Source organism: Xenopus tropicalis, chromosome 3 (assembly GCF_000004195.4).
Source record: "Xenopus tropicalis strain Nigerian chromosome 3, UCB_Xtro_10.0, whole genome shotgun sequence".
In the NCBI taxonomy this organism is placed as follows: Eukaryota; Metazoa; Chordata; class Amphibia; order Anura; family Pipidae; genus Xenopus; species Xenopus tropicalis.
The window spans coordinates 104,778,366-104,797,160 of record NC_030679.2 but is presented as its reverse complement, the minus strand read 5'-3'; the positions used below and the strand labels follow the sequence as shown (position 1 = coordinate 104,797,160).

The window sequence follows — 18,795 nt, the reverse complement described above, 5'->3', positions numbered from 1 at the left end:
CTGGGGTAAATCTTTCCTGCAGTTAGTAAAAAAGCCCCTGCATGTTATGGTAAATCATTTAAAGATAAAAAAAAGTCTCCAAATCAAGCAAAGTCTCTCCATCAATATTCAATCAAAATTAAAACATACCAGCCACTGTTGTCCATATACAAAAACGTGGTTTTTAGCAATGTCAACTCTGTCCCATGCCAGTGTAAGGACTAACTGGTCCAAAGCAGAAGCATTTGTGCCTGTTCAAACATAAAAAATTTAATTAACAGCAGATTACAAACCAATTTACTGCCTATTTATTTATTCTGAAGAGCAGACAGGAGGCATTGCCAGTTTCTCCTACAGTGTTTGGGCCCATTGTTTAATTTCTAATTTTGTAATGATTTTACCACAGTTTTAAATTTTAGTGTTCAGCTGTCACACGGATGAATATTGAGCTGTTAACTTCTGTAGCCGTGAATTAAGTGTATAAAAAAAATCACCCGTATTATTTGTACATACACTTCACTCCCAGAAGTCCTATACATGCTTGTTTTATATTAAAGTAAGCAGTTAATCAATAATCAAGCAGCAAATACATTTAGTAGGTTTTATATTTTTGGAGCCAAAACATTTATTTTTTAAATATGAACTCCATATTTCAATAAAAACTTTCCTATAATACAGAAAAATACAACACCGAGAAAAACAAAACAAGCACCCATGCAAACTTGAATAAATGCATATTTATTAAAATACTCAATATTGAAAGCTTGATCAATTAAAAAAGTGAAAAACTAAAATGCATCAAAATTGCATTCTACTCATCCGTTTCAATGGGTCTAATGACTTTCAAACAGACACATACAATCGCTTACATTTTGCCTAGGACATTGCCTTCTACATGAATTTGCTAGCTTAGATGCCAACGTTTTACATTCCAGTATTTTGAGTTTTTTTGCACTTAATAAATCTCAAACATTTTAATTTTGAAAACTATCATTTGAATGTTAGTTTTAGCAGGAAAAAACACATTTAATCACAGTAAAAACCTCAAATTTGTATGTTCATACATTGCTCCCTTAGTGTCCTGTACTATTTTGTAACATGCAGTTCTACTTTAAGAGGCAATGTGCCTACATTTAGAGGGAAAAATTTTGTAAACTGCAATAGCCACTGCACTGTGAGAATGTGCTATACAAGCAATTCATCAAATATTATTCTACCTTTAAAATAGAGCAGTTACTATCTCACCTTTTAGCAATGCAGTAAGTATTGCAACATCAATGTCCTGGTGCTCATCTGATCCAATGTGAAATACCGTTATCTGTGGGAAAGAATACTTTGTGTGAGTTCTACCAAAAATATACACAAAATTGTAGAATTCCCACAGAATCTACCCAGTGGCTTCTCACATTCTAGGTATGTCCTATGTGCTTTTTCAGATTCTAGGTTTGTCTATGTCCAGACTGGCAATCTGTGTAGCCAGAGAGGCTACTTATAAAATGCCACAGACAGTCACTATATATTGGTCTGGTGGAGGGATAGTCTGGGCCTCTGTCTACTTCAAATGCCAGGGCCCATTTTGAATCCCAATCCAGGCCTGCCTATGTATAAGGCCTATGGCACATGGGGAGATCAGTAGCTCGCTGGAAATCTGCAATACTTGCAGACAACAAATCACCTCAAAATACCTGCATTACTATCAGTGGGAAACGCCAGCACTTGTATATTTGCACTTTTTATCACTGAAAATTTGCTGCTTTCTGCATTTTTTAGGGATTATGTTATTTATTTATTTTAGCACTGAAGATTCCCACTGACTTTGGGGTCAGAGGTAGCTAACTGGCAACAGTTAAACAAGAAGTCATTTCATTTACATATTGTTTTCATTGTGCGTGTAAAATCATTTGTTGTCACTTACGAGTTCTTTGCTTTTCATGCACTCCATTGTGGTCTGAAAAAGGTGGATGGCTTCAGACTGGCTAAAGTTAAAAGTCTTCTTGATTGTGGAAATGATTTCTAGATCAGCCCCTTCTGGTAAGGTTCTAAAAGCAGAAACTCCAAATTATTTTTGAGACAAGTTCCAAGAGCAGCCTGCCTCTAAAAAGTCAAAAAGAAGAAAATGAAATGCTCCATACAGAGGATACTAAGCAGGCTATGGAAAAAGTAGAATGCAGCTTTCTGTTTACTCTGTGGGTGGTACACCTTATTAAAACTTTAAAGGTTGAGGATCTGCAACAGAGCATCAAGACTGCCTATTGTTTTACAGTAAAAAAATATCTCCAAAAAACTATAATCAGCATAATGATTACTGTGAACCTGCCTAGTTGTACCCTGGAAACATGGTTTTTCTTTTCAGGTGACAGTTGTGCAAGTGCCATTCTCTATGCAATTCTCACTGCCCTAAATGGGTAGTGTATTGTTTATATAGAATAATAAGCAGGATCCACGTGTCCAACTTTGTAAACTGAGGAACCTTGTTATGCACCCAATCATTGGACAAACACATACACACAGTTGTGAATGTCCAGTTATATAAAAGCAGGTGAGATACTGCTTTAAATTATTTTATTTAGAAATAACTTTTACATCACTGAATATTTTTGTATATATATATATATATATATATACTGTAATGTGGTCTGTGATTACATTTAAACAGTATGGTCACTGAATAGTAGATTCATATTGTGTTTGCATATTAAAAGAAAATAGTCCAAAAAGTAAATGGGTGGAAGATAGCATTCACTACAGACTGCCAATTTCAGAAACACATAAAATTCTGAAGTTGTTGGATATAGTAGAAAGGAAATTCATCACTACCCTCCCTCTTCTGTTTGCTTGTGTACATAAGCCAATATATCTGCAGCTCTCCCAGTGCCTTCACACACAACAACTGGCACAGGCGGACTTTCTTGAAGATATTCCAGCACAGTGAGAATAACATTGGGACCTCCTTCAAATATCAGTGCCACCACCGGAACTCCCTGGCCAATACCTATAACCAAGAAAAAACTATTTTAAATGTACCATCACGTCTACTACAATTTTCACAAATTGTTAAAATGGAAATAACACAATATTGCTAACGTATGTATGCATAGATATTTTCACATTGGGAGATTGTTAGAGAGTTGTTACATTTTATATAATGACTTACGTGCATGAATGCGTTGCAAATTAATTGTTTTTTCCAATTCCCTTCTTAAATTAACTTCAGCACCATATTTTCCAACTGTGCCATCATCCACAAGTATGAAATGTGAATGAAGATTGTTTAAGACATTGAGTTTACTCAGTGGGTTTAGGAGAGTCTGATATGGAGCAATCACCTAACCAAGACAAAAGATTGATTGTTTATTGTGTTTTTCCAAAGGCACAGACAGCCCAGCAAATTTACTCTTAAGGTCCCCATACACGGGCCAACTATAGCGGCCGATATCAGTCCCTTGGACCGATTCGGCAGCTAATCGGCCCGTGTATGAGCAGAACAGAGCGGCCAGGTTAGAAAATCCAGTCGGATCGGGGACCGCATCGGCTCGTTGATGCGGTCCCTGAACTGACTGCCCCATAACCACAAATGTAATCCGATCGTTTGGCCCCAGGGCCAAGTTACTTGCTACCCGATATCGCCCACCCGTAGGTGGGGATATCAGGTGAAGATCCGCTCGCTTGTCGACATCGCCAAGTGAGCGGATCTTATAGTGTATTGGGCACCTTTAGGGACAGGATCAGTTTAGATCTTAATATTTAGAAACTCACCCACTTTCTACTTAATCCTATGGGATTTTAAGAAGCATATTTATCAATTGGCGAGTTCTGATTTTCACCCATTGATAAATATGAATGAATAGAATGTGGGTGAGGTATTTATGTATTAAGCTCTAAACTCACCTTTTAATAAACCTGCCCCCTAATGTTTGTTTGCATATTTGTTAAAAACTGACTGGCCATTTACGTGCATCACATGCTATAACCCAGTCACTGAAGGCAAAATATAGCAAAATTTGAGAAACACATTATAAAAAGAAGTGATGCAACAAGCAGTTTTCTAGTACACAATATTTCACTTACATCTCTTCCAATAAGATCATTGCGGTTTTCAATTACTCCCCAGGGAGCAATGCCAATGGTACAAATCTTTCGGGATGACCTTGATGCATGCTCTTTAAGTGCATCTCCAACATGTTTAGCTACACCTGTTTTCAGAAGGGAAACGCATTTAAAAATAGGTTCTATAATATGGAGAGTTTAAGAAGAGTTGAACTAAAAAAATATAGTATCCTTTCAAAGAAATGCAGGAATTTTTAAGAGAGATAGTGGTTGCTCTGGCTAAAAGAAAGGTGGAAGATTTTACAGAGAGATTAGTCACCCCAAGGCGGCAATGATCTATCATGTGCAACTAATCTCTTTGTGGGACATTAGCCTTATATGGCAAATCTGTGCGCACACCCCTGATATATGCCAAAAACTTTAAAACAATCCAATCAAGATTAATTGATTTTCAGTTAATATTTGTTAAAAAGGACATTACCCTTTTGAAAAATAAATGCTTCTTAACAACAAAAGGGGTTAACAAAATTTTGTTTGTACAGCAACTAAATAGCAATTTTGTTAATCTTGGAAGCAGGCCCCATACCTTGCTGACACTGCTTGTTTTTCTTTAACACATACCTATTATGCATACAGGGGATGGTTAAGATGTTGCTTGTAACAGAAACCTGGGGCAGAGTGTCTGTAAGTCGTACTCTACTAATATCCATAAATACACGATAATAAGCACTGTGTGCTCTCATAACATGGCAACCCTACTTATTAAATGAAGCAATACAGGGGTAATTTTCAAATAGCTGGTTGGGCACACACTGTTTTCTAATGCCGGAATTGAAGCAGCCTCACTAATGCTTTAGTTAAAATTTTAAAATATGCCAGAACACTGGTAATCTGTTCACACTATAAAATCCAACATGTCTAAAAAAAAAAAAATGCATAGACACATACAAAATAATATGAATATCACAGTCTCCTCTCAATTTAATCTTTGTTTGCATAAATCATAAATTCCCTGGGCCTCAGAAACAAATTTTAACTTACCAGCATTAACTCCTCCAGTTAAAATCCATGCTCCTGTGGTCACTGCAGCTTTAATGAGACCTTTACCAATTAGTTGCTTGATACGTGGATGAAGTTCAAATTTTTGCATGCCACCATGAACAGAGATTACAAGTTTTGGCAACTCCATCTGCCATTCCTTTAGCATCAGTTGTAAAATGGCCTCAGGCTTGGAGTCATAAGATAACCTTACATACTGAAATGCAGTAAAAAAAAAAAATTCTTATAACAGGATTTTACAGCGTATTCATCCCTACTTACTTGTGGTAATCCAATCAGAGCTGCTATACTGCCTGACACAAACAGCTATAGCAAAAGACCTACTATTGGTCTTAAATAGTACAGTGGCTACTGTTGTCTACAACAGCATACAGTATTGTACAGCGCTGCGGAATATGTTGGCGCTTTATAAATAAATGTTAATAATAATAATATGACAATGTATACAGTACAGGCTCCAAAGTATGCTCAAATGTATACAGTACAGGCATTGTATCTATTAAATGGAATGCTTGGACCTAGGTTTTCTGGCTTAGGGGTATTTGTGTACTTTAAAATGGCAAATGCTTAAGCCAAATAAAAACATTAAAATATAAAGGCCCTGTTTTATTATTAGGGATTAAGAGAATATAAATTGCTTAAATAGGACCCTATGGAAATTGCGATTCCAGTATTTGAGCTTTATGGATAATAGATCCCACAGCTGTGTTTCAAATGATAGAGAGAGCTGGAAATTTGTGCTGGTCTAGTAGTAACTGAAAGCAGAAAATTGTATTTTTTTTTTTTTTTTTTATATGCTGAGCTTACTAGCACATCCTATAAACACTGTATACATGTTTGTGTACAATAGGATTTTACTGAAAATATAAGGTTTTGTTTTATTTGAATTTAATACCTTCGCTCTATAAGAATGCGAGCCACCTTGAAAATTGATGACACCATAGGCATCTGTTGGACTTTCTTCTGTGTGTTTTTCTACTGACCATTCTTCTAACTCTTCATTAAACTGTTCACCTAGTTTTACATCGGAGTACTTTGTAGCAACACTTGCAGTGAAGCAAGCATGTTGTCTGACCAGACGGCCACAGCAACATCTGTTGAAAAAAAAAAAAGTGTGGCTAAGCATTTTAATGTTCAATAGTATTAGAATTATAGAGGATCAGTTTTATCAACTATTAACCTTACTGTACGTTTTTGGAGAGTGGATAAAAAAAATGAAATCAGAGCATCAGAAGGAAATCCAAACAAGCACTGCTGAACATACAGATTCGAATGTTGTGACCTGGCTAGAAACAAATGTAGGACCCCAACTACTGCACTACTAAAAGTGTTGAAGCATTTTGGGATTAGTGACAATGTTGCAATTTGTCTATGCTAAAGTAGGATAAAGTTAAAGAAAAATAAAACCTGAAAAATATATTTATAAAGGTAGGTAATAGCAATATAAATATAAGAGATGAACCAACTAACAAACCTCACAAGTTGCTGGCAAATCTGGCATCCTGGAAGGCATCTAATAAGAAATAAAAAGCAATCAGCAAAGAAAAAGTAAAACAGGTTAACTCATATCACATAATGTGGGCTTTAAGGCGGTATTCTCACATGTTAAGCTGAGGGATCCCTTGGTGCACATGATGCATAAACGTTTTAGGGGGGCATTTGGTCTAAGATACGGAAGGCTTTATTTTCCCATTTTTAAATGAATAGAGTCAAATCATGCCTGAATTAGAATCATACAGTAAAATTTAATTTAATGTGATGCGGAAAGTTAAACAACTTTCCTATTACTCATTTGCAAAGTTTCCACTTTCATGGTGCAGTAATAGATCTAAACGTGTACAGAATCTATGGGGAGGTCAGAGTTTGAACAGAGGAAATGCATTTAACCTGTCCCTTTTTTCACTGTGTTAAATGTATTCATTCTTTTACATATACTATGATATATACTTTAAAATTGTTGCTCCAACTAGAATACATATTTTTCTATATTAATCTGCATGCAGTAAACAGTAAAACCTGCATTCAAAAATGTATGCAAATTGTTTTTATGGCTTCTCTAGCCTTATAAACACAAAATATTAGACTCCAAAAAAAACTGAGCTGGCAACAACATTTAAAATAAAAGCAAGTAACCTGATAAATGTAGACCAATAAGCTTTTTAGCAGTTGTGTAGAAAAAAGTTTAGCTAAGTTTTAAGACACTACCCTAAAATAGTTTAATTATAATAATTTGATTACAGAGAGTCAGCATGATTTTCTTAAGGGCATGTCATGTCAGACAGATTTAATAAGCCTTCAAGAGGTGGTAAGTAGTGGTTTAAGGAAAGGCTGAAGATTTTATTTTGTGCTTTTCAACAAATAGACTACAGTACAGACTACAATAAATTCTACTTAGACTGAACATTAGTGGAGTGGCAGAATAAAGAGATTTGTAATAAACTGGATAATTGAGACAATTAATTTCTAAGTAAAAAAGGGATCAGTGATGGGCCAAGTTATATTTAATTTTTTTCTGAATTACACTGAAAAGGGTCTATGACACCTAGTACGATATGTATTATCTTATGTACAGAGTGTCATATTTTTGTATTGTATTATATAAACAAGTCATATAAAAAATTTGCACCCAATGGCCCTGTTTGGTGTTGAATATAATGTGGTGCACATGCCAACGCTCAATGTGCTTCCAATTTTGTGTTTATTACTAGTAGAGGACCGATGACAGGTTTAGAAGAACGTTTTGTCCATCACTGTTTTCTGCTGGGTGGCAAAAAATATACACCTTGGCCCTAATGGCCATAATGAGATAATACACTAAAATACACAAGATTTCTAAACCCATGTTAGTGTGAATATTTACTTTTTAATTTTGTTAACCTACCTGTGTGGATCTTTTGAACTTGGAATTATGTAGGTACATTCCCTCTTGGTGAAAGAATTTTCTATCCAAGATTTCTGGGACTGCATAGAGATAAATCACGGGGTTAGAAAAAAAATGAAGCTTTTCACATACATTGTCAAATAAGTAATTGAAAATTTTATTTGCTCTCAGTATAATATCAACTGAGCCCAACTAAAGAAAACATTAGCATGTTTCATTAGCCTATCTGAATTTAAGCTTCATGTCAGGCAGTTTTAGTAACAGGTAAAAGGTACAAGCCAGTCCAGAGGCATGAACCCAGATGAAAAAGGATCAGGAGCATAGCAAAAGATTACTTTGTAAAAAAAACAATGTAAACTCTGCCTCATTGCTGCCCATTTTCTCTATATCCCTGGGCACCAGGGAAATCTGAATAATTTCTTTCTATGCCTTGTTGAGATTCTTCTGAGGCCAGATAAAAAAAAAATGATCACAAATGGTTCCCTCTGATGGTCTGCTTAAAACACAGGTAGAGCCACCTGAGTAGATATCTAAATAACAAGAACTAACATGAGGTGCCTAGGATAGCTTGGGAAAACAATGGCTCGCCATAGCAATAGCAGCAAAAGAGTAAGAGGACTATCCCAGAAAATATTTGTCCTTGAATCATTCTAAATGGTTATTGGGAAAAATGTAAATCATATTTTAACATACTTCAAACCAAAATGGAAACCACCATGTCTCTAAGTGCCCAAAATATATTTGGAATGATCCACCCATATACTGCTGGACAACAGGTCCCAACATACACATGTTATCAAGGGTTAAAGGGGCTGTAAACTAAAATTTTGCCTAATGAAACATAATACTAAATAACTTTTGATTATGTATTTATTAAAAGTGGTTTTAATTTTATCTGTGAATGTAATTGCAAGCTACATTTTTCTGCACCTTTCTGCTACTGCTGGTTCTGTCTCTTGAAACAATGTAGCAGAAGTCACAGATGCATGCTTCTAAACAGACCTGCTGGCTTCTGCTGCACGTTCATAAGTCTACTTAGCATTGCGGACGCAAGGCTTAAAATCTAGACAGAAAATGAAATGTTAGCAATAACATGGGTTTACAGACCTAATAACAATTGGATGTGCAATTAAGAAAGCATACATAATTTCTTCCAATATGAATCATATGATCGCAATCTTGGCACCTGACTAGATTGCAGCTCTGTATTTGATTGGACAAAGCTAATTAGAAAGACTAGTGTCACTGTGGCAGTGGTGGATTCAAATTTGGCCTCCCTGTCAAACTGAAGAGATAGGATTATGGCATAGTTAACTACTTGTATTAAATCACTTCATTTTGTACAATACTACTTCCTTATTTTTGTGACACTAGAAATACATTCAATGCATCGGTTTACCCTGCCTCTGCTACACTGGCATGCTTTGCCCTCTTTGTAAAACCATACATAGGCACTTTGAATCAGAACTACAGTAAATATTATGGCATACAGAGTGATTTGCAGACATTTTTTTCTGTCACATTTTTTTCAGGCAGTTCCCACTGAACACAATGGGAGGCAGCAGGCAACATCAGGTAGCAAAAACTACAGCAGGCTAAACACCCAAGAATTGTGTGCCAATTGATTAAGTGTGCACGCGCACGAAATGGGTTAGGCACTCGTATTTTAATGGATTAATAAAGATGGAATTTTAATCTTTGAAGTCCGGAGTGTTTGGAGCTTCTTCTGTTCGTATTTGCCAAAGATTCTATGTGACATTCAAATACAGGGCAGGCCTTTAGTGGCACAGAGGGTATATCTAGAATCCATGCCCTAATCATGTGATGCATTCATGTTAGTCTTCTCAACAACAATTTACATTACTGCCAGTTAGAAGGAAAGGGTGGATGTTTTTTGCACGCAGTAGCGCTGATTCACCGTGGGCAAGAAAATATACCATGTGCCAGGGCCCTCAAAGTAAACATTTTTTTCTTAGACTGATTGGAAATTACCTATTATTTTTATACAAAAAGCAAATACTTTTTACTCTGATGGCAATATCAACTCAAAATGCAGCCAGTCTACTTGGAGAATTTGTTTGACTTCCTCTCAGTTAAGTCCTAATGCTGTGTAAAATTATTAATACCAAAACATCGTAAGAAGTAATGTAAACCTATATGGTATATTAAGATTGTTGCTCTTACATGTAAATTAGTGGCATGCTTACATTACCTTTTTATAGTTAAGGGAAAAACAAAGATATTTTCTATACAAGAACAACCAATAGTTACAGCACTACTTTAAACACAGTAGTAAGTACTTCATGCCAGACCCAAACCTACATGGGTAGGTGGTTTTTTAACTATGTTTAATAGCAGTATGGATCTATAAACCAGACACTTGACATACTACAATGCCATTTCCCACAGTGTTCTATATTCAATATTTTGAAGTATTAGGCCCAAAAGCATAAATATGTATTTTTTCCCCTTTTCGCATCCATAAATAAAATAAATGCCAGGTGTATACGACTGCTTATAAATGCCATTATATGTTCTCCTTTAATCTAGCTAAAGATGACACCAGTGGTAAGAAAATGCTGAAAAAAAGCTACATATGTTTAAACTGTGGCCAGCAAAAAGTTGAATTACAATACCAAGCATCCTCCAAAAGTTGAAGGCTACATAAAGCAGTTCAACAATAGCTGTGGGTAGCTACTGGAAGATCTCTTACAATGACAAATCACAAACTAAATATATAGAATAGGAAATAAAACAAAGATACCTGTTCCAGATATAAGGTTTCTCTGCACTTTTCGTTCCTTTTATCCATCAGTGGAATGTACAAAAGACCTTTTTTAATTTGCAACAAACTTTTCACACACAAAATATTTTAATTTGAGGTTTTAAAATATACAGGTCAAAACAAGAAAACGAAGAACACCTCCAAAGTATATAGTGTAAATTAAAATACTCTGTAATTACAGCATGATATATGACTATTATTAAACTCAAAAATGTGATATTCTGCAAAAGCTTATTCATTTGGTCTAACGTCATGATTTTTTTAATAAAGACCAAATTAAACTTTCATTAGCACTGGCAGAAATACAATTCACCTTGGATCACCATGGACCATTGTACACCAAGAATATCCATCAGTTGAACAGAAAAGGAGCTACAGCTGCAAGCTGATTGGTCACATGCTGATCAGCCAGAGTATCTAACGTGTGGAGATTTGTAGTTGCAATTGATGCTGCCTTCAGTCAGGTTTCATTGTTGATTGTAACGTTAACTTATTATTGTTAGTGTGGCTTGGTTTATTAAAAACAATGAAGGGTGTTTAAGAAGCTATATAGATTAACCCTGATTAAAGCTAAACACACAATAAGGGGCATATTTATTATGCTGTGTAAAAAATGGCGAGAAAATTCACCACACATCGCCAGGCTTCGCTGTGTAAAAATGGCGTAAAAACGGTGTAAAATCGGCGTAATTGTTTTACGGGTTTTTTCTTCCACCGGAACTTATGGAAAATAATGGCGTAATATCCAACGTTCTTTTCCATTTATTTTACACAGCTTTTTACTCTGTTTTTTCGGTGAATTAGTTTTACACAGCATAATAAATACGCCCCTAAGTCTTTACAGTAAAAAACAGGAATGCCCTTGCAGTCCCCATAACCTGATGTTTCGGGCGGATGCCATAAATATAATCTATACCTTTATGAAAGAAAAAAAACTGTCCCACCACATGGGACTGGACAAGATCAGTTTCGTTTCACTGTGAAATACAAGCAAATGCTTATATCACACATTTATCTGTTTTTAATCAGCTGTAGATGCCTATATAAGCAGCAAATTATTTGGATGAATGTGAGACTAGGACTGGCCACACTAGGGATGGCTGACAGTTGGGAAGCTGCAAGATACAGACAAATCCTTGTTTTATGTAAAGGTGTGGGTGTGTTCTTAAGTCACTTATTGCACCACGGCTAAAGTTACATTATCATAATCTCCACCAGCAGAAAAATGCTGTGACCACCGTATGTGACTGACTAATAGGAAATGCGCAGACGTGGAAGTGCAAGCACTTTTAAGCCTGAAAAACACTCACACCTGCACTTTTTTTATGTGTTACCTTTCATAGGAGCCACTGGAGACAGTTGGTGGTTCAGAAAATCCCATACATCTGACATTAACCTTAAAGTGTTCATATGAGCAGTTCAGAGGATCAAGGTTCCTGTCTGCATTTAGCCATGCCCTTATTGCAGGCCCTTTTATCATTTACAAATGTTTACAGGCAAGCACAACTTTCTTATATTAGAACTGGGCTTTACTAATTAATTATTAAAATAACAGCCATATTTGTGGGTAAAAAGCTCATGGCGATAGAATCATAAATGAAGATATAGGGCCTTGGAGGATGGGACATAGTATTCAAAGTTACATTCCTACTGGCCGTACAACATGTGGCTTGCATATGCATTGTGTAAGGCAACTGTGTGATGCACATGCGATGCACAAGTGTTACCATTGATGATTTACATTAATCCAAGTAGGAATGTAACTGTAAAAATGTTTTGAATAGGTAAAAAGAGTACAAATGCCAAAAAAAAAAAAAAAAAAAAGGTAAAAACAATATTGTTTGTATGTTCCAGTGGGCACTGTTGTTACACTTATCAGGAAGCAGAGGCTAAACCAAACCATCCAGACGCTGCTTAGAAAAAGTTTCCCCCAAAAATTCTCTGCATAAATAAGGAGATTTGTGAAAGAAGCCACAGAGGCAAACAAACAATCTGTTCAGTTTTTCGTTTTAGCAGAACAATGAACCTAAGCAAACTGGAGTGGGTCAAGAACAAAAAATCTAAAGTTCTACAATGGTTCAGTGAAAGCCTTGCTCTCTATTGTACTGAGAAACTTTAGAACTATTTGAAATATGAGGTGCAGTAGCATCATTAAAAAGCCTGAATTACCTGAAATAACTCTGTTAGAAATAATGGGTCAGAAACAGTCTGGTCAAAGATTTGAATACTTTTGAAAGCCACTTGATGTGTATCTATGATCCAATTTGTATTTGTATACATCAAAAAATATCCTAAGAAAAATAGTTGATAAACTATTTTCCTACTGTTATTTTCCCACTTTAAAAAGTACCCAGGTACATGTGATAGACTGCAGATATCAGTTTGTTCAGGAACCTAGGTACTGCAAGCAATAGCTGCAAGGCAGAAATTCCGAAACATGCCTTTATCTCGGAATCTTAACCTCCATTATGGAAACTACAGTGGTTTATAAATCAACCACCAAACAGTGTAGTCAATTTTCTCACGTATTTCATTGGACTTGTAGCTAAAAGAATTTCAAGGAAAATCATTATGTGCAAGAACTAGCGATATTCAAAAACAATGTGCTAAGTATTTATATTCCCTGCATGATAATGTGCATCTCGGCAAAATGAATGGCTACAGCTATACAAATAAAGCAACTGTTCTGGATGCATGGCAGATACAATAACACTTTGCTCATTTTATGGTTTTGCAAAGGAATGCTATGTGTTTTTCCGAATTATTAATAAAGGGGGTTTGATCAATGCACATACCTTGGCCTATATTTATGTGTATTTCAGGAGAAATTTAAATACCTTTTGTTTTAAGAAGCCATATTGAGTAATGCAAGCAATGTGTCCCAAATTTTGCTTTTAATTAGGTAAGTACATGCTTCTTGCTATGGGCTACCAGACCAGCTACAAACGCTATGCCTTATTATATTACCTCCTTAGGTTAAAGTCCCATAAAGAGATTAGTTGCCCATGATAGATTGCAGCTACCGCAGTTGACCTTCTCTCTGAAATGCCTTTCCACTGGCAAAGGCAATCACCGGTGGAAATGCCTTTGCTTTGGCTTTCCAAATTCACATGAAGCTGCCTGCAGGAGAAAACTTCAGAAAACCAAAGAGCGCAGGCGTTTCCACCAGTGATTTTCTTTTGTAAAAAGGTGTTTTGAAAAGATTAGTCGACCACAGTAGCAGAGATCTATCGCAGGCAACTAATCTCTTCATGGGACATTAGCCTTAAACTGGCCATACAAGGGCCAGCATGGACTGGTACACTCCTGAAAAAGACTGCAGCTTAATGGTTCATGTAGAAAGATCAAAAATTACTCTTTATCTGAATATCCTGCAGTAATGCCCAAGCATCTATGTTGCAGGAAATTATTTTTATGTAGAATAGTATACATTTGCCAGCCAAACCATCAGCACAGGCTACCCCTAAGGTTTCATTATTTAGACGACTATTTAGTATTCTACCTGTGTAGCTAAATAGAACTAGAAATTTGCCTGTTTGTTTAAATAACCTGTCAGTGTGTTTTAGGGCTCTGGCACACGGGAAGATTAGTCGCCCGCGACAAATCTCCCTGTTCACAGGCGACTAATCTCCCCGAATTGCCATCCCACCGGTGACAATGTAAGTAGCCGGTGGGATGGCACACGCGGCGGCGCGATTTCGGCAAATCGCCGAAAATGCCTCGCGAGGCAACTTCGGCGATTTGCCGAAATCGCTTGCGCAGATAACGAAATCTATGCATGTTGTGTATCGTGTAATATCCTTGTGGGACATCACTTTCATAGGATTGTTGTCTGCCAATTATTTTCAGAAAATCCTCTGATTTGTTATTTTTAGTATTTTATCCTACAATCTGAATGTCAGAAGCATTGTCAGATTCATTTTAGATTGTTGCATTTAAACATACAATCAATATCCAATGTTAATCAGTGGGTTATATGCCTCAGAATTACTGCAACCGTGCTATTAAATCAGCAATTCTGGATGCACAATAATACAACAAAAACAGAGTTATTTGTGTGGCTCCACCTGCACTTTCGCAAATTATAGTTTTTTTTTAATTTTCTGGCTATGTGGGGCAATGCTGTATAAACAGTAGGTTTTTAAGTGAACATAATGTAAGCTTTTATTTATACAGGTATGGGACCTATTATCCTGAATACTCGGGACCTGAGACTGAGATAAGGGATCATTCCGTAATTTAGATCTCCATAGTTTAAGTCTACTAAAAAATCATTTAAATATTAAATAAACCCAAGAGAATTGTTCTGCCTCCAATAAGGATTATGTATATTTTAGCTGGGTTCAAATGCAAGCTAGTGTTTTATTATTACAGAGAAAAAGTTAATTGTTTTTAAAAATGTGAATTATTGGAATAAAATGAAGTCTATGGGAGATGGTCTTTCCATAATTCAGAGCTTTCTGGATAATGGGTTTCCGGATAGTACTTTATATAGTACTACTTATATATGCAGCACTGTACAGCATATAATCTGCTTTCAAGGGGACAGCAACCTTCAGAAAATCCTTCCAATGTGCTTGGTCTTTGTAAAAGTTTTTACCCAAATACAGTCCAGAAATGTATGACGTCATTATACTGCGCATGCACATATTTTAAGAAAAAGACATAAAAAGGTAAACTACTGAAAAAAAAGGAGCAACCCTTTTCCATATCTCCCTCTGCTTCAGGTTGTAAAAAAATAACAGCTAGATTCAGGCCATGTCTAATTTTCTGCTGAACAGTAGGTTTCTTTGAATAATTTTATTTTAAATCAATTTAAGATTATACAATTTTCAGATATAGATACATAATTTTTTATGACAGTCTCCCATATCTCTTTAGATAAAAAAAAACAAAAAAGAATTAAATGAACCTGTGAAATTAAACAGCTACTGGCCTTGAAGTGATTAGAAGAAACCCTGGCTTCCAAGACTGTGTAAAACAACAGGCAGATAATCTTTATCCTAAGGAATTTACAGACTTAACATTCTCAGTTCAGAATTCTTGCAATTATGGTGCTATGCCAGAGACAAGGTTTCACAACCAGCCTTTATTAAACCCTTCCAGGAAACCAAGCGCTTCCAAAAAAAAAAAAAAAAACCCAACAGCATATATATGTTTTTGACACAAATGAAAGATTCAGCTAAATGACAGCATAAGATAAAGTAAAAGTTGACATTAAAAGAATTGCTGAGCTTCCCACATGCTGTCTAAAGTATCAAGTTTATAATCCCTATTGGGGTACAAAATGAGTTTCCAAACAAGAGTTACACCTTATTTTCAGCCAGCTACAGGTATAACAATGAATGCAACAATTTGATTGCCTGGGACAAATTTCCCTATTGTTGATAAATGAGCCACAGCAGCACCTCACTTCTCACATCTCCAACCTTAAATAAACAAAATTGTCTTGTGGCCAAGCCTGTGTATGGTTTCTTTGGAACAAATCATCCCACCATCAGCTTAGCATCACCCTACAGTCCAATACCAGTTACACAGTGCAGACCACAGAAAGTCAGATCGGTCAGTAATGCTTGGCTGAGCATACGGTAGCATAATCCTGCTGCAGGTGCGAGTATGCCTACAGGATGATTGTGCTGTCCATGGCTATGTAGGACTGACAGATCTGACACTCTGTGGCTGGCACTGTTTAGCTGCTAAACCCTGAGGTAATCTTCGATGGGCATGATTTGTGCAAAAACAAGGGCACATTGCTTATCATTGAACAAAGCATTTCTCAGAAGAGTTCCAAAAACATAATGATAATTCCCACCACACCATATTAGCCAAAATAACCAAAAGCAAAAATTGCAATTCCAAGTTACTGTAAATAGGTTAAATAATACTGGATGCAGTACCTGGTTTGTTAATATTTTCTCCATAGGGCTGCAAGAGAACACTCTGTGCTGCAGCTAAGACCTTGTTTTTTTTTTTTTTAATAGAATCTGAACTAAATATCTCCCAGACAAGCAGACACCTAGTTGGACTAGCTATACAATACATTATTTTATTTTTTTTATAATAAAAAGGATGACAAAGTAAATACAGAGGAGTTTTGGAAGGGTGGTGTACACCCAACAAATCAAATCTATCAAAGTAGCAGTTGAACAGTTAACAAAATTACTGAGTTGTACAGAAAAAGGAATTACAATGAGAAAGCAGGAGGGTATATTGCCACTTCACAGGTCACTGGTGAGATCTAATCTTCAAAATAAACAGTTAGTATTGTTTTTTGGTTCCTAGTATTCCTTACCTTCTAACAATGTTTATGAACACCAGTTTGGCCCAATAGTTAGTAAGCTTGAATATACTGACAAATATAAGGACAAACAATCCCCGTTGTATTTAGGGCAATAGCAGACATATCAGAGCTACAATGGGGCAACTAATCTCCCATAAATTACTTGCCATAGTATTACATTAGGGTTAACTGACGTAAAACACCCTACTCGTAAGTGATATGTATTATTCAAGGAGGCAATTTAAGCCGGATCTCCATGAGTAATATGGGTTACCTGTGGCAATCTTAATGTTATGCTAAGGCAAGTTGCCCATATTAGTATAGATTTAACTGTAGGTGACAAATCTTACCACATGCCACTGCCCTCAAAATGGGAGGGAATTTTTTGGTAGCTTAAAGGAGAAGGAAAGATATGATCACTGGGGGGTGTCAAAATGTTAGGCACCCCACCAGTGAATGTAATCACTTACCTGATACCCAAGGCCAGTGCTCCTGATAGCAGAAAACTGAACCAGCCCAGGGCACCTGTGAGCTTGATGAGCCTACTTTATCCCAGCATGAGTGGTCAAACTGGGCAAATAGCAACTTGTTTGGCAACCTCACAAAAGAGTATATTTTTAAAGGAAACTTCATGGAAAAACGTGCTTTTTTTCCCCACAACACATCAGTTAATAGAGCTTCTCCAGCAGAACGCTGCATTGAAATGCATTATTCAAAAATGCAATCAGATTTTTTTTTATATTTAATTTTGACATTTCACATTGGGCTAGCCATTTTCTTCATTTTCCCAGGGTACCACAGCCATGTGACTTGTGCTCTGAAAACTTCAGTCACACTTTACTGCTGGGCTGCAAGTTGGAGTGATATCAACCCCAGCAGCCAATCAGCAGAACAATGGGAAGGGAGCAAGTTAGCAGCTCCCAGTAAGTATCAGAATAGCACTCAATAGTAAGAAATCCAGGTCCGGCTTGGGACTCCTAAAATTACATAGGAGTAGGAGAAACAATAAGTTACCTAGTGCTGGCTCCTTCTGAAAGCTCAGACTCACCAATATTACAGCTAAACCAAATACATTTGTTGGTTCAAGAATAACATTTTAAATGGTGAATAATTTGCTACATAAACCATGTGATTTAGAAATAAAAATCATGACAGAATCCCTTTAAGTCAACAACAAGAGATCCTCTGCACTCACCCATTAACAATATATATAGGACATGAAGACATTCTGTGCATTAAGCTACTAAGAAATGCCCTCCCCTTTAAACAAAACAGGGATTGTTTGTCCATATATTGCAATATACTTCAAGCTGACCAACTATGTCAAAGTCATCCCTTCTGGCCAGTCCTACACTGACTTATGTGATTCATTAAGAATTCTACTGCTTCAATATACATTTAACAAGGTTAAAACCCCCATATGGTTGCCCTTTTATTGGCTCTACTGGGATCACCTGACTGTAGCTGGGAAGGGTGGGAGCTACAACATGGAGCTGGCCACTGCTAGCCAGCTGCCACTGCTTTGTTAAATGTATATTGAAGCAGTAGAATTCTTAATGAATCACATAAGTCAGTGTAGGACTGGCCAGAAGGGATGACTTTGACGTAGTTGGTCAGTTTGAAGTATATTGCAATATATGGACAAACAATCCCCGCCAAAAGGTTTAAAATTTAGTGGTTGAGCACAACTTCTCCCTCTTTTGCTATAGAATCCCTTTAAGTGTATTTCCAGTTCTCATGAGAGCAGAAGTCAGAAATTACAGC

The 18,795-nt window shown here is 36.4% G+C and overlaps 1 protein-coding gene across 4 annotated transcripts in view; it reads right to left on the bottom strand.

The window, feature by feature from the left end:
- The window catches only part of trpm7 (transient receptor potential cation channel subfamily M member 7), a 71,482-nt gene that overhangs the window by 40,723 nt on the left and 11,964 nt on the right, over nucleotides 1-18,795 (bottom strand). For 3 of the 4 annotated variants that reach the window (XR_001170203.1, XM_002939628.2, XM_012959487.1), the window contains exons 1-10: nucleotides 7,967-8,052; nucleotides 6,560-6,598; nucleotides 5,981-6,179; nucleotides 5,068-5,281; nucleotides 4,048-4,172; nucleotides 3,134-3,305; nucleotides 2,797-2,971; nucleotides 1,895-2,018; nucleotides 1,225-1,297; nucleotides 130-230 (exon numbers count right to left, since the gene is read on the bottom strand). Coding sequence is in view for 3 of the 4 variants with exons in the window: in XM_002939628.2 (XP_002939674.2) it covers nucleotides 130-230; nucleotides 1,225-1,297; nucleotides 1,895-2,018; nucleotides 2,797-2,971; nucleotides 3,134-3,305; nucleotides 4,048-4,172; nucleotides 5,068-5,281; nucleotides 5,981-6,179; nucleotides 6,560-6,598; nucleotides 7,967-8,052 (1,308 nt within the window). In the remaining variant the exon portion in view is untranslated. Of the gene's footprint in view, nucleotides 1-129; nucleotides 231-1,224; nucleotides 1,298-1,894; nucleotides 2,019-2,796; nucleotides 2,972-3,133; nucleotides 3,306-4,047; nucleotides 4,173-5,067; nucleotides 5,282-5,980; nucleotides 6,180-6,559; nucleotides 6,599-7,966; nucleotides 8,053-18,795 lie in introns of those variants that run through there. The other variant, XM_012959486.3, reaches the window with a different exon arrangement.